The following is a 15473-nucleotide window of genomic DNA, read 5'->3' as shown; positions in this document are numbered from 1 at the left end:
CTGGTCAGAGACAATGGGGCATTTTCATACAGGACTTTCATATCAACAGTGACGTTAGGTGATGTCAAGCATCTGTATATCTTTGCCACTTTGACCTCATTTTCACCCAGGCAGTTTAACTTATGCAGAAGAAAAAAATGAAAATGAAATATGAAATCCCTCTCCCTTTCACACATTCATGGAGAGCACAGTCAAAGCTGACACTGCTGACAGTGTGATTTCTTATATGTGTTGATATATTTTATTCATCTTAATAATTAACATTGAAAAATATTGCAGTGAGAAAAAGTCTGTCTTAAAGACTGAACAGAGGACAATATTAAGTTTTTCAGTGCACACATAACATATGACCGTCTTATCACTTGAAGATGATTTAATTATTAAAGATATAAATAAGTACCAAATGGTTACACAAGGATGACATCAGGGGCCTTACTTTGGATTCCTATGATACCTTCTGGCTAGGGGACCCAAGAATATAAAGTCTTATTATGTAGACATAGAGCATAATGGAATTCCCATCTGACAAAGATGAGTTTCAATATCAAATAAAATTGTATAGTTGAGATGATGCTTGAAGATGGAAAATGCAATCTGCTTGTACTGAAGACCAGGAATGTGAACTCTCAAAGTTTGGGAGGCGGGTGAAATATTCCCAAGCCAAACACAGGTTTTGTAATCATACAAATTTGAACTTGAATTGCAACCTTGCCAGTGATTCAGCCTGTACGTGGATGAGTTACTTTACAACTTGGAGCTTCAGTTTTCTCATGAATAAAGATCTGAGTAATATTTTCATACAATTGTGGTGAAAACACAATAAAATGGTGTGTACTGAGCCCAGAGCGTGCTGTCCAATTTTAGGAAAACCAGGAGCCTGGCCAGAGTTAGTATCTACTATTGTAATTTAATTCTGTCTAAACTGTACACGGTGGAACTAGGTTTTAAGTCCAGGTTTGCATGATACACCAGCAGGGAATGATCTTTCTACTTCCAAAGCTGAGCTCCCGGATGTTCTCTAGAGTCAGACTTACCTTGGAGCAGTTGTGACATTTCCATTCATCTTTCGAGAACTGGCTGGTCATTAACAAGGGGCCAATTTTCTGCATACGTAACATTTGAATTTGGTATTATTGTGGAGTAATATACACCATAATCCTTTTGTAGTCTACACTGTATATTTTGCACCTGAAAAGAAGTGATTGCCTCCAGTTCGTGCCAGTGCAGAAATCAGGGAAGAAGACCCGTGATTCGATAATTCTTGTAATACTTCCTCTTCTCTTCCTCAGTGATTTTTCACAGACGAAACATAATTCCTGTGATTTGATTTGAAACCAGAGACCAGCTCAGTGCTGAATGATGAGATCAAAATGGGGAATAAAATATGCTTGCATTAATTTGCATAATAGAATCAAATTGGTTACAAAGCTGTGTTTGTTGAAGGGGAGATCGGAGCTCCTGAGCTCACCAACAAGGGGACTTTACCCATACAGAACGGATTGTGATTCTAGTGCGGGCCTTGGTAATATCCTTCATTAATGATAACCTGTCTTTAGCTACCTGGAAATAAAAAGAATGGTCCGTCTTCTCTGATCCTTCCAGCTCTGTAGGGAGGAGAGAGCTGAAATTTCAAATCCGTTTCCTTTTTGTTAAGTGCTTTCCTCTTTCCTTTTCTACTCCGTAACAATTTCCAGCAGGAGTCCAAATATACTTAAACACCCGTATATGTCATTTTCTTTTACAGAGACAAAAGCAGGCACAGCAAGAGAGTTTTATGCTCAGGGCGCAGTAGCTTATGACGGGCTATCTGCTCTCAAGATAGAGGGGAGAGCTTTCCATCTAGTGCTGGTGGTTTTGCAAATCCATTTTCCTGTCATGTTATTACTCCTGTGACTTTCAACAACATTTATTTTTCCCTCCAAGCAATATGCTCCCTTCATAAAATAAAGCACTCCTATATGTTTTAGAGGAACCCCAATGCTTAGGCATTATGGAAAGTACTTTAATGGAAAGATTGTTCAAGAACTTCCCTGGGGGTCTTTATTAAAGCTAATTAGAACACTGATATATTTTCCTAATTATTACCAACATCAAGGTCTTCTTAGGAGGGAGGTCTCCTATTAATTTTCATGCGAGATTCCTGCAAAGTTTCTACCACTGAATACATCAATCACTTCTCCAGATTCTAGAAACATTTCCTTTAAAAAAAAAAAAAAAAGAACAGAAAAACAAAACCTGAAGAAAGGATTCTTGAGTACATTTTAACTTATATATTCATATTTAACCTGTAAATGTAGAAATTCTGAAACATGAAAAAAATATTTTAAAAAAAGCTTAACTTTTGTGCACTATGAATTCATTAAGGCGTGGGTGTACATTTGTGTGGGTGGGCTGATATAATTACTTCCTGTTCCTCTTTGGTCTTGCTATGAAATGCTTTCTTTTTTTTTTTCTTTTGGGTTTAATTCATAATTTTTGTCATAGCCTACCCCAAGCCTTCCTGCTCCTGTAACTGAAATTATTGTCATGGTCAGTCTATTATGTGTTCCTGGGGTTGTGTTTCTACAATCTGATCCTCAGTCTTTTCTCACATAGGCATGACAGGTAGAATCATAGGGATAGGAATGTAAGTACTTGGGCAAAATGCAGGGGGTTCAATCTCAGCTCCCCTCCTTCCTGGCTCTGTAACCTGGGGTGAGTTAGTTTTTCTTGGTGTATCTCAGACTACTTATTTGTAAAACAGGAATAACATTTGTACTGCTTTGTAGAGTTTTGTAGAGTTGTTGGAATGATTGGGTGACTCAATTCATGGAAATCCCTTGCAAGAACATTGAGCAGATAGCACCTGAGAAATGTTATCTATTTTTCAATATTTTCATTATAATCTTATTATTGGTGTACACCCAATTACTGGCTTACTTCCCACATTCAGGTGGCTGCAAGGCTATCATTTTTATTACCTTGTCAATATAATTTCTTTATGAAATACAAAAGAAATGGAAAGAGATATTAATTTGCTGATTAGCAACAGACTAACTAGACCCAGATGGCATGGGTTCAAATCCCAGCTCACCTCTTACCAGAAGCCTAACCTAGCACAAATTTCTTTTTCTTTTCTTTCTTTTTTTTTTTTTTTAATCTGGACCTCAGTTTCCTTCTCCTTTCAAACAAGAAGCATGTCCATTTACAAGATTGCTATAGAAATCAACAGACACATTAATATTTGTAAAGCTTTTAGAATAATGGTTATAAAAATACTTTTGTAAATAGATTTTCCTTCTCAAAGTGAATAAACAAAAAGTGATAAAAACCCATCTTATACAAAGCTAGAGGAATCATTAAAAAATTTTATATATTGCATAGTCATCTGAGCACTTAACATAATGAATTTGGACAATGACATTCACAAGCAAGTTGATTTCACTGTCTTTTCCAACAGAAATAAGCAGACAGCTTTACCGTCTAACAAAGGGTAAGGTTGATTATTTATTGGTCATATGGAAACTCTTAAACGCATTAACATTAAGCTAGATTGTTTTTCTTAAAAAGGGGGAAAAAAGTTGTCATCTAGTTTCAACACTTTGGTGTCAGAAATAATTGTACTTTACAGCAAAATGGCAGCCAGAATAGAGAGGTGCAGAAATATCGACTTTAATTAAACCCTTTCTTTCAAATACACTTCACAGTTTATATGCAAGAATAATTTATCACCATGTGAATGAACGTTTAATACTTGGCATGGTACAAAATGGGCAGGGATCTCACAGCACCATATGTTCTGCCTTTTCTCTTGCTTCTTGAATTTCTATAGAGGCAATATTAATTTTGAACTTGAAGTATGTGGTTTAAATCATATGTTCGATTTTTGTGGATGGACTGTTTTGAGCTCAGATCCCAGGTATGTATCAAATAAGATATAAACTCAACTATTAAGAGGCTGATTTCCTGTCTAGTAGAGACATAATATGAGTCGGGGGGGAAAATTGGCCCCCGCCATCTCTCAACAGAGCTCCAACCACGAATATGAAGATGGAGGCCTGTATAGAGAATTTCAATCAAGGGCTTCATTTTGCTGAGAATGAAGCAGATTGTCACAAAAGGGAAAATAATGAGGTTCCTTGATAAGCTGGGGCAGATTCCCACCCAATCTCACTCTTCACCCTGTAGTCCCAGAGACTCCTGTCGCTTCCTATTTTCCTCATTTGGGGATCTCACCACTCCTGGGGCCTCTCTGTGCTCTTTCCACATTGTCTGTTTGGCTTGCTATATAAAAAAACATTTAGTGTCTTATTAAAATGCTGTGTTTAAGGTTGAAACTGTTAAATGGCAAACACTTCATTTTTGACCTGCCTTTTTTCTCTCTTACACTTTTACCCACCCTAGTGCCCGCATATCACAAATCTTGAATATTACACTTTCTATTATTTGAGAAGTAACTATCATGCTACCATCACAAGTGATGTCGAGAACAATGATTGGACTCCTGAAATTATCTTGTATCTGTAAGTTCCCCAAATATCATTTTGCCATATTACAAAAAAGAAAAAAAAAAAAAAAGAGGGGGCCTGGCTTGGCGGAGTCAAAGACCATCAGAAGGGAAGGAATTAGAACAAATTGGAATTCCTCTAATTCCTTTAGTTCTTAGACTACCAAGGCCAAATCGCTATGGTATCCTGAGTTATTCCTGTTCTTCAATTTCTCCCTTAGAGAAAGCACCTCTTCTGGGCACCTCCATCTGCACTCACCCCTAAAGCGAGGGAGACCTGCAGGGGTAGATTGTGGCCCTCTAGGAAAAGTGGAAGCAAGCCAGAATGTGTCAGTTTTCCACTCGGTCTTCAGTCTTTATGTGGGTGCAAAAGTTCTCGTCCTCCTTGTCATTCACAGGAGACCCCAGGGGCTCATAGTAACTGATTGACATGTCCAAGGTCACTCATCTTATAAGATCTAGAAGTGGTATTTCAATTCAGGCCTATCTGATCTTCAAGTCTAATTACCTTCCACAGTTACTGCCCATCATCCTTGGGATCGGACCTGACCTCTTGTCTCTATCATGCTCCATTGCCTGCTTTCCTTACATTTTCCAGTCATGCTAAAGTCTTGGAATATGTTGTGCCTTTCACTACCTGTAGGGTTAGGGTCATGCTAGTCCTTCTGTAAGGTATCCTGTTTTAGTCAGCTTTTTTCGACACTCTGAGCAAAAGACCCAACCAGATCAATTGTAGAGAAGGAAAAGTTTATTTGGAGACTTACCGTTTCAGAGGTCTCAATCTATATATAGCAGACTCCATTCCTCAGGGCTCAAGGTGAGGCTGAACATCATGGCAGAAGAGTGTGGCAGAGGGAAGCAAAGAGATCTACCCTCGCCAGATACAAAATATATAGCATGATGTCCTGCCCCAGTGACCCAACTCTTAACCTCATAAACCAATCATTTCTCCTCTGAACCTTCTTGTGTTGTCTCACACGTGAGCTGTTGTGGGAATATCTTACATTCAAACCATAATATATCCCATTCTTTCCCTTCTTGTGCTCATCCATTCTACTCTCTAGATAATTTGCCTTAATTGCCCCAGTCTCTGCCATCTCTAGTTTGGATTCTCTGTTCCTCTCCTGGGCTTTCATAATACTCCAAGTTGATCTATTACAAGAACTTAACCAAACACATGCACAATCAATTACACTAACAGATAAATACTGTGAACCAGGTATTGTGCTAAGAGACTTTATGTGTATTACTCATTTAATCCCTGCGACAACCTTGCAATGAGTAGGATTCTTATCCCCGTTTCATAAATGAGTGAGTTGAACTCAGAAGAGATCAATTAACTTTCCCTAGGCTGACAAGTGGTAAGACTGACACTCAAACCTGTTTACTAAATGGAAATGAAATGAGGTGAGGGTGAAGCCTGCAGCTAATCAAACCTCTCTTTGCTTGCAGAAGCCACCTGGGGAAGTGGGCAGCCCTGACGTGATGTGCTCAGAGAGCGAAGACCTTCCGTTCCAGGAGAGGTCTGCTTGACGTACCCCGGAGACTTACCATAGGAAAGGCATACCACTCGGCTGGGCTGGCGGAAGGGTGACAGCTGCATTCTCCTGTGCCTACCACGTAACCAAAAATGAAGGAGAACTACTGTTTACAAGCCGCGCTGGTGTGCCTGAGCATGCTGTGCCACAGCCAGGCATTTGCTCTGGAGCGACGAAGCCACCTGCGGCCCTCGTTCTATGGACATCATGAGAAGGGCAAGGAGGGGCAGGTGCTGCAGCGCTCCAAAAGAGGCTGGGTCTGGAACCAGTTTTTTGTGATAGAGGAGTACACCGGGCCTGACCCTGTGCTCGTGGGCAGGGTAAGCTGACTTTCATTGCTTACCTGTTTCCCTCCCCCATGGGAACAATACCATATGGACAATAAAAATAAAAAACAAATAGGGAAAACACACAGGATCTGACATCAGTGAAAACCCAACATCATGCACACACATCCTCTCAGTCTTTGCCCAAGATATAAACTTACTCATGTTTCCCACTTAATGCAGTACCATAATTTTTTTTTCTAAAGGCTGCTTCATAGTCTACTGTAATGGAACTGATCATAATTTATTTAATCATTCTCCAACTGAGGGGCATTTCCTTGATCACGTTCTTCCCCCAACTCTGCTACTTTTCCTTTGTATTTTCATAACTCTCTTTGTGCTTTTTATCATACCTTGCTTTGCTGTATTATACATATCTATACGTTTCTCTCTTTCTCACTAAACCCCAAGATACTTTGCATCAGAGAAAGGGTTGTGCTTGTGTCTCTGGGTTCTGGTTCTGAGCCTGACTTTGAAGAGATCCGTGAGGGGGTGTCACAGGATGGGCATCATTTTATCCCTGTTGCTCTAGGGATGGGAAATCCCATGGGAGGTGGTTTCAGATTCCTAGCCGTACTCAGGTTCTGCCTCTTTTGTGTAGCATTACCAAAAAAGCTTTAAGGGTAGAGGGTCCAAAACGTATTTGGGAAACTGACTCGCCACTCTCATTTGTGGTAAAATATGCAGGTATTTTTCAGATGGTAGTGATAAGAATGACAAGGAGATTGTTATTTATAAGCATCAGAAGTGAAATCCTACTATGTGTAGGTGCAGTGCTAGGCATGTGTTAAACCAGGTTAAAAATAATTCCTGGCTTGAAAGAGTTTGGAGTGTAGGGGGAAAGACACAGTCTCCTCAGCAGTCGAGAGAGAAAAACTAAAATGAGAAGGAGGATGGATGAAATTCAATGAAAGAACGATTTAGGATCTAAAAGACCAGCAGAAGTTACTCAACAAATGGGGAAAGAGGCAAGGGCAGAGGTCTGAGGCATTTTTGAACCCATTGGATTCCAACAAGGTTATCTTCTTTTGTTCCTTAACATAAGGAAAACATTTCATATCTATATCATTGGCATACTTGGAGGGGATTAGGGAGCCTCAGTAATATTGCTTAGGGTTGGGAACATGTTTTTGAAAAAAAAAATGTACCAAAGGAATTTTATCCATTTGTACCCCAAATGAAAAGCTGTGGATATAGCCCCAGGAGGTGGAAATTCTATTAAGTAGAAGAGACAGTCTCTGAGACTTCAGCTGAGGCAGAGGTTATGTAGCTTGAGCCGTGTGCAGAGTTCCATGTAAATAACTCCGAGAAGACAGAACCTGCTGCCGTGGGACTGTCTCACTGGGGAGCCATGATGTGTTACAGTGGGAGGGCTGCACAGAGGGCAGGATCTGGGGAGCCATGTCATCATCTCTGTGGACTCAGCCATGATCATGGCTACTAGAAGGGAACATAGGAAAAAGGGGGAGTCAAAGTGTGTCCGCAGCTCACACCTGAGCATGAGTCTCATGTCAGAATGGATGTGGGCGGGAAAAACTGGCTGCATCATAGGAATTTTCCTTTTGAAATGGTGCTGGGCTAGTTCCCCATCAATCAGAGCAATCGAGAAGCTGACTTGTTCTGTAACAACCTTTCATTTGACGACATTCAAGGTTGAGTGCTTCAAGATTCCCTGAAAAAGTCAAATTTGGTAAACCATAGAGGTTCAGATGTCTTGTAGGAAATGCAGTCTGCGTTGTGCTATGCCTTGCTGAGGAGGGAGACTGTCCATCTGTGAGTCAGGGCTTGGCTGGGCGTGGCACAGCGACTGATCCCTTGAAAGAGTCCACTCATTGCCCAAACTGGTTTCTGTGTGAAGCCTGATAAATATCATTGTCAGTCCTGGAACTCCTCTTTGTAAGAGAGAAAGGGAATTCATATCTGACTTGCAAATCTGAAAACAAAGTAGGAAGAAAAAAACGCGAGGAGGAGTGTATTCTGTAAAATTTTCAGTTCTTTGGCTGCTCATGAAATTTCTCGGTTTAATTCCTAAGGAAGGTGTCAGATTCATGTGTCCTGTAGGAAGACCTCCACAAACTTTCAGTCTCTGGCCACTTTGACTTGTTTCTTCATTCCTCAGCCACAGGACAGATCCCCTAACTTTTGACAATTCTGGAAGCAGAGAATACAGAGGAACACACCCCCACCACCCTGGGAAGGGCTGGGGGCCAGGAGGGAGGGACCTCACCTCTGTACGAGAAAATGTTATGAAGATTGGAGCAATTCTGTCCATCCGTTATACACCATCAAATAACTTCCTATGTCATTCACAAATGGTCTTGTTCTTTGAAAGTGTGTCAGCCATGATCTCACAACAACACACAGCTCGTGGTGAATAAGAAACTCTGAAGTAAAGTTTCATTTTTTTTTTTCCCTGAGACATCATGACTTTTGTAATACCTCCCCACATGTATTCCTCTGAACTGAAATATTTGGTGTATTTGAAACACCACGAATCCATTAGGTATCTTTTCGGAAACTGAAATAATATGGAAATTTTAAAAAGCTTCATGTTCAATCTTGCTTTGTGACGGGGCCGGCCGGCTCTCTATGCTTTGTGTTTCATAGTCATAATTAAAATTAGAGTAGTAATAATAATAATTCATTAGCATTAATAATACTATTAACATTGTAATATTAAATATAATTAGTAATAACAATTATTTTTTTATTATTGTAAATGTCATTTGGATAAAACATTTCAGCTTGTCATGGGTTTTCTTATATAGCAGGGAGAATCTAGGGTTTCTTGTTCACTTGCCTGCTGTGGAAGCCTATGAGAACAGGAAAAATAATGCTTCTCTTCTCCCACAAAGAGCATCATGAGGGTCAAACAACTCAAATTAGGATGAAGCCTTCCGAAATTGAAATGGAACAACAAAGTGTAGAGAGTTCGTTGCACAGGAAAATCAAATGAGGTCTTTGGAGGTAGTTCATGTTCCAAAAGCAGGGCTGACTCAAGGTCAAAAGATACAGGGCTGGTAGTCAAGGAACCTGGGTGATTTCTTAGCCTGGCAAGTATGGATTTAGGAAGGTTTCACCTTGTCCCTAGGCTTTGCCCAGAGGGAGAAACCTCAAGGATTTTAAGGTTGTTTCTAGGGTCTATGGAATTGCACATGTATTACCCCATCCCACTTGACCATCCCCTGTGGTCAGAATGGAATTTCCTTCTATGAAGACATATCCCCAGATGTGTCTGCAGATCAGAGTGCTGCACAACAGCAATTCTGCGGAGATCTTATCAGTTGACTTGTTAGAGATAACAGAGTCCTAGACATACCCCAAGGGTCCCTTGAAGAGGAGCCCCAAAAGAGGTGATAATAATATGCACACTGTGGGTGAGGTAGTCCTAGATGTATCCACGCAGAAGGGCACCTGAATTTACTGTTAGAGGAAAATGGCAAGGTGAGGAATGAAGTGTGTGCTCTGACTTTTATTGGGTAAAAATAAGCTAGGAGGACACATGTGAGTGTAGAGATCTACTTGCAACTGTGTAGATGAGAATATCTTCCAAAGGATTCACATGAATCTGGTAAAAAAATGGTGACTTCTGAGCAGAGAAGATGAAGGATAAGGAGCCCGAAACCAGAAAGACTTATGATTACATAAATGCATATATGTATTTTTAAAAATATGATGCATTTCTTTCAAAATGAATATTATGATATATGCGTATGTGTGTATATTTTGAATGTGCGCATGTGTATGGAATGAAGGAAAGGAAGAGAATGAATCTTAGAATGAAAAAGAAAAATGTTTGAACCTTGGCCTGGTTGTTCCTCAGCTGTGTGACCCTGGCCAAGGCAAAGATCTTCCTTAAGATTCTGTCTCTTCATTTGTAAAATAAGGGTGAACTCTTATGATGTGTGTATGTGTGCACATGCACATATGTGTGTGCAGAGATTGTAGCAATCAGAGTGGGTCACTTTCTCCCTGCTCCACCACTTGTGAAATTACAAATCTCCGTTTCTCTTTTCCTAGCTTCATTCCGATATTGACTCTGGTGATGGGAACATTAAATACATTCTCTCAGGTGAAGGAGCCGGAACCATTTTTGTGATTGATGACAAATCAGGGAACATTCATGCCACCAAGACTTTGGACCGAGAGGAGAGAGCCCAGTACACACTGATGGCTCAGGCAGTGGACAGGGACACCAACCGGCCACTGGAACCACCCTCGGAATTCATCGTCAAGGTCCAGGACATTAATGACAACCCTCCGGAGTTTCTGCATGAGACCTATCATGCCAATGTGCCTGAGAGGTCCAATGTGGGTGCGTAAGTGGGGAAGACCTGCTCCACTTTCTTACCTGGTGTCCCTGCAAGTGGCCAATTTGGTGCCTGTCCTCCCCAGTCAGGAAGTAGAACTTGTGCTGTATCTTTTGTGAAAAAATAACAAACCCCAATTTTTCACTGGTGTAGTAGGAAGTTCAAATGGATTTGAGGTATTAGAGCTGAAGGTTTTTTTAAAGGACAGAGAAGAGGGAAGAATGTGATTGAGTCTGGGTAATTCTGACCTTTGTATTCTCAGGTGTATGAATCAGAATCAATCATATCTAGTCTCTTATCCTTCATTTTCTCCTCTGTGAAATGGGAATGGGCCATATTGGTTGGTGTTCAGTAAATAATAGCAATGGTAGTCTTTGTTGGATGGAGACCATCTAATAATATTTTATCTAATTTTTTTTTCAGGGTGGGTATAGTGGAGATTGAATCCAGGGGCATTTAAACACTAAGCCACATCTCAACCCTTTTAATTTTTTTTTTGTTTTGAGACAGGGTCTCACTAAGTTGCTTAGGGCCTTGTCAAGTTTCTGTGGCTATCCTCAAACTTGTGATCCCCTTGCCTCAGCCTTCCGATTTGTTGGGATTATAGGTGTGCACCACCATGCCCAGCTTTATTTAAATTTTTTATGTGATTACATAATTATTTATTTGCAATGTACCAGGTCCAACTGCGTCTATTTTATAGATTAGAAACACAAGGCAGAAGTAGGTTAACTAATTTACTCAGGGTCATCTGCATGATTAAGTGGATCCAGAATGCACAGTTCACTTCACCACATTATGATACCTGTGGATTTAGAAGTAGGTGTGTCATTCCAGTGTGTTTGAAGGCAGACTGCATTGCTAAGTGGTAAGACTCTGAAGGCATTCTGCGAGTGGCCACCTTCTGGTAATAACTTCCGTTTGGCTTTCTAGCACACATGCAGTTGTAGTCTTTTGACAAGCACACCTCAGATGACAAAAGGTCCGTCTTTCACACAGTGGGCAGGCCTGTTCTGATCAGGGGTGCATGTGATCACATGAGCTCAAACGAATGTAGGCACCATCAGCATCAAACAGTCCATTTTGATGAATGAGCAAACCAAGTCCTAAGTATGAGGGTCAGCTAATTCAAGAATGTTAGATGTGTTCTGACAGCCCCAAGGCCCTCCCACTCTGCATATGGGAGCCTCTTGGATCCTCCTTCCTCTTCCAAGTAAATTCAAGCTCTTCTCATACTTTGTGAAATCAGGTCAAGCCATTTTCCAACCTCTTCCCTTCCCACTTCCCACAGAGGATTTTTTTTTTTTTTAACTTTCTCAATAAACAGGTCTGGATTCTACTGAGAAATAATAGACATCAACTAAATCTGTATAAATAGGGGACGGCAGAGTCAGGAACTGAGCTGCGAGAACAGCAGAGAGGTGGTATGGGAAAGCTAGCTATCTAAAAGGATAAACCACAGGAATTTTTATTGTTCTCAGCACTATGGTCCTGGGTGCTTCAGTATAGCACCCAGATTGTCCACAATGGCATATAAAAGTGGAGTCCTGGGTGGGACACAATCCTTGCTGTACCTCTGACCAGCCACATGAACCCAGGCAACTTCTCATACCTTTCTAAGTTTGCATTTCATCATCCATAAAATAAGGTTAAGTAAAATGGATTTAAAATACAAAGAGTTGAAAAGCACTTAGCAAAAGTTTTAGAAGTAAATTAATCATGAAAACTAGTAATTTGCTTAGCTGTGATATGATCCTTTTCTCCTTTGTAAAGTCTCCATTGGAGATTTGAACTTGGGAAGAGTTCAAAAAAGACCATTCGCAGAAACACTGAATTATGGGAGGTAACCAGAAAAGAGTGAGATTTACTTGGACAGGAGATGAAAGTCCCTGACAACACTGTAAAGTAAGAACAGTTAGAAACAACATCTCTGGGCCTCCTTGCCTCCCACACAGATCCTTCTTCTCTGATGAAAATGTCCGGAAGGAACCAGCTGTTTTCTTTGCTTGCTGAATTGGGGCTAGACTCCTGACTCTGGCCATAAACAATTTGTGAAAGAGATTGCAAAACATCATACCTCTCACTCAAATGTCCCACAAGTAAAATGGATATAAAAAACACCCAACAGAGGAATTCTGGCAGAATGCATGGAATGAGTCCCAAATGGTGCCTGGTGCAGAGAGGTTGGGAAATTGACAATTTTCTACTTCCAGCTTCTCTTTCCTCTCTCCAGTGTGCCATACCCCAGATATTTGGTCCTTGTGAGCAGCAAAGAACAGTTCACTGGTTTATCCTCTTTGGGACCCATGAATGCATGCCTCAGATCACACTAGGTGCCTGCTGGTGAGCTCCTGTCATGTGGCTGCTAGATTGATTAGAGGTGGAAAGATGCTGTTTTCATGTCAGTAGGGAACAACATTCTGCACAATATTTATAGCCATAAATTAATTAAAATGTAGTATTAGCCACAATTTTATTACATGCAAGGCTACAATAAATGATATATTTATTGCCAGGCTACAGATGGAAGGTTGCACTCTGTCCTTTCGTGAAACGCAATTCATCATTAATTTTCATTTATTATGCTCTTTGGGAAGATTTTTATTTAATTATTTGATATACTGAGCATTTCAATTGCATGAGCCTTAGAATGTTTGGGCAATGATGTTCATATTATTATTTTAACTACTAAGCATAGCGGAATGTAATAGGAATATAGAAAGTTTTGTTTTAAACCATGCAATTAAAAGAAACAGGAAAGAAAGAGAGAAGGAAGAAAGGGAAAAATAAAGATCACTTTGCATCTCAACTCCAGGAAATGGAGAATCTGTTGACTGATTGTGAGGCCCTCCTCTGAGTTTCATTTTAAAATAAAACTTTGTAAACAAGAACGTAATTTGAAAAGCCAAGGGATGTTTCTAATTAATTTATTCCCCTTTTCAGGAACATCAGTAATCCAGGTGACAGCTTCTGATGCAGATGATCCCACCTATGGAAACAGTGCTAAATTAGTGTACAGTATCCTTGAAGGACAGCCCTACTTTTCAGTGGAGGCACAGACAGGTACTGTAGAATGTCACTGTCATTGTGATTTGTGATGCGTTGGGAGTAAGGAGTTCACACCTGTTCACGAAACCTATTGGTCTCCCAAGTTTTCCCAAATCTGAAATGAAAATAAAGAGGGCCACCTTAGAGGAATCCTGTGAGGATGAGACACTCCATGCATGTGCCTGGCAAACAGTTGGCTTACAGTGTGACATATTTATTATTGTTGTGCTTGTGTTTCACCTGGTTACCACAAATGATTCCAAACTTCAACTTGAATGTCAGAAAGGTCTTGAACTGTGGATTCAGATTAAGAGACCCCCACACTTGGAGTCTGGTGTAAATACCAGTAGCTCTCAAAGCATGCTTTGAAGACCACTATGCAAGCTAGGGAGTGTCAGAGGAGGGTGTTAATATTCATGTTGCCTCAGGAGAGAGACAGCACTTTCCCGATCTCCCCTGCTGTGAGCATAGATTACCAGTGGACATCAACATCTAGATAAATAATTTATACATTTCTTACAGAAAACAAGAGCAAACCCAAAAAAGTGAATCAATACAATGACTGAAACAGAAAACAAAATCTGTCACTTTATTTATACCAAATTTAACTCTTGACTAGAATAAACATTACAATCCTACAAAGCTGATCATCCACAATATTATTTCAGGGGTCTGTATGTCCCATTGTTTTAAAAGATATTTACCAATAATCTGTGCCTCTTCTTATCACTAATTTGATAACATATGTATATGAATGTGTATACATAGCCTACCAGATATTGTTCATTTACTTGGTATAATTTCCTTTTACCTAAGTATTCATTTATTTGCTCAGAATATGATTTATGCAGTTAGTTGCTATGATTTCTCAAAGGCATTTCTCATAACCCTTTCCAGGATAACCAAAAATACATATGGGACTTCATCTAGATTGTCGACATGTTAAAAATTGGAGCCTTCTTTGTCTCAGGGATGCACGAATAACTACTGGTTGGAACCTACCAAATTTTTTAACATATAAGGAAAAAAAATGAAATGAGTTCTAGGTATTGCTCAGAAACAGACAAGTGTTGGGGAGGAAGAGACAGATCAGGACTGAGTTTCTTCAGTGTTCCTTTTATACTTTTAGGACAAGTACTACCTTATCTTCAGAGAGAAAAACATTGCACATCCTCCTTGAGATTGAAGTGCAGAGTGGTCATGCCAATCATGTTCCAGTATCCAGGGATTATGATGAATTCAATCATGAATTTATTATTGTTGTCAGTGATAGTAGACAGTACATATTTGTATAAGCATTGCATATATTCCTAAATCATTTGTTTTGCTCTTTCAAAAAATTAATATTAGCATTTTACAGTATTCTGTGAAATATATGCCTCCCACTTTAAATTGAATATGAGCAATAAAAATGTTTCTAATGATCACATGTAGAGATAGATTTCCAAAAATCCTGCTAGAAATTCAAAGATATTTGTTTAGCCATGGACAGCCATGCAGGAGGGAACTCAAACTTCAGAATTTTTACATATGAGCAAAATGAGGTTATTATTTGCATGCACAGTGAAGCAAACAAAATGAAAATTAATGCAGTTTACCTAATCTTCATGATTTTCTTGAAAAGACACTGATGCTTCAGGTGTGGTTGCTTTCAGTTACAATTATCATGTTAAAATGACTTTTCTTTCAGAAAACAGGTTGTTTTACTCATCCGGTGCTTAAAACATTTCATTGCTCTAATGTTATAAATGAGTATCGGTGATGT

General features: G+C 39.8%; 1 protein-coding gene across 1 annotated transcript in view; it reads left to right on the top strand.

Annotated features, from left to right (window-relative positions):
- The window catches only part of Cdh11 (cadherin 11), a 147692-nt gene that overhangs the window by 92768 nt on the left and 39451 nt on the right, over window positions 1-15473 (top strand). Inside the window, exons 3-5 of the mRNA XM_076837914.2 lie at window positions 5939-6344; window positions 10371-10665; window positions 13604-13723. Coding sequence (XP_076694029.1) covers window positions 6117-6344; window positions 10371-10665; window positions 13604-13723 — 643 coding nt within the window. The 5' untranslated portion in view covers window positions 5939-6116. The remainder of the gene's footprint in view (window positions 1-5938; window positions 6345-10370; window positions 10666-13603; window positions 13724-15473) is intronic.

This window comes from Callospermophilus lateralis, chromosome 18 (genome assembly GCF_048772815.1).
Source record: "Callospermophilus lateralis isolate mCalLat2 chromosome 18, mCalLat2.hap1, whole genome shotgun sequence".
NCBI classification, from domain to species: Eukaryota; Metazoa; Chordata; class Mammalia; order Rodentia; family Sciuridae; genus Callospermophilus; species Callospermophilus lateralis.
Note: the sequence above shows the minus strand (reverse complement) of the source record. Positions and strands in the feature narration are given on the sequence as shown.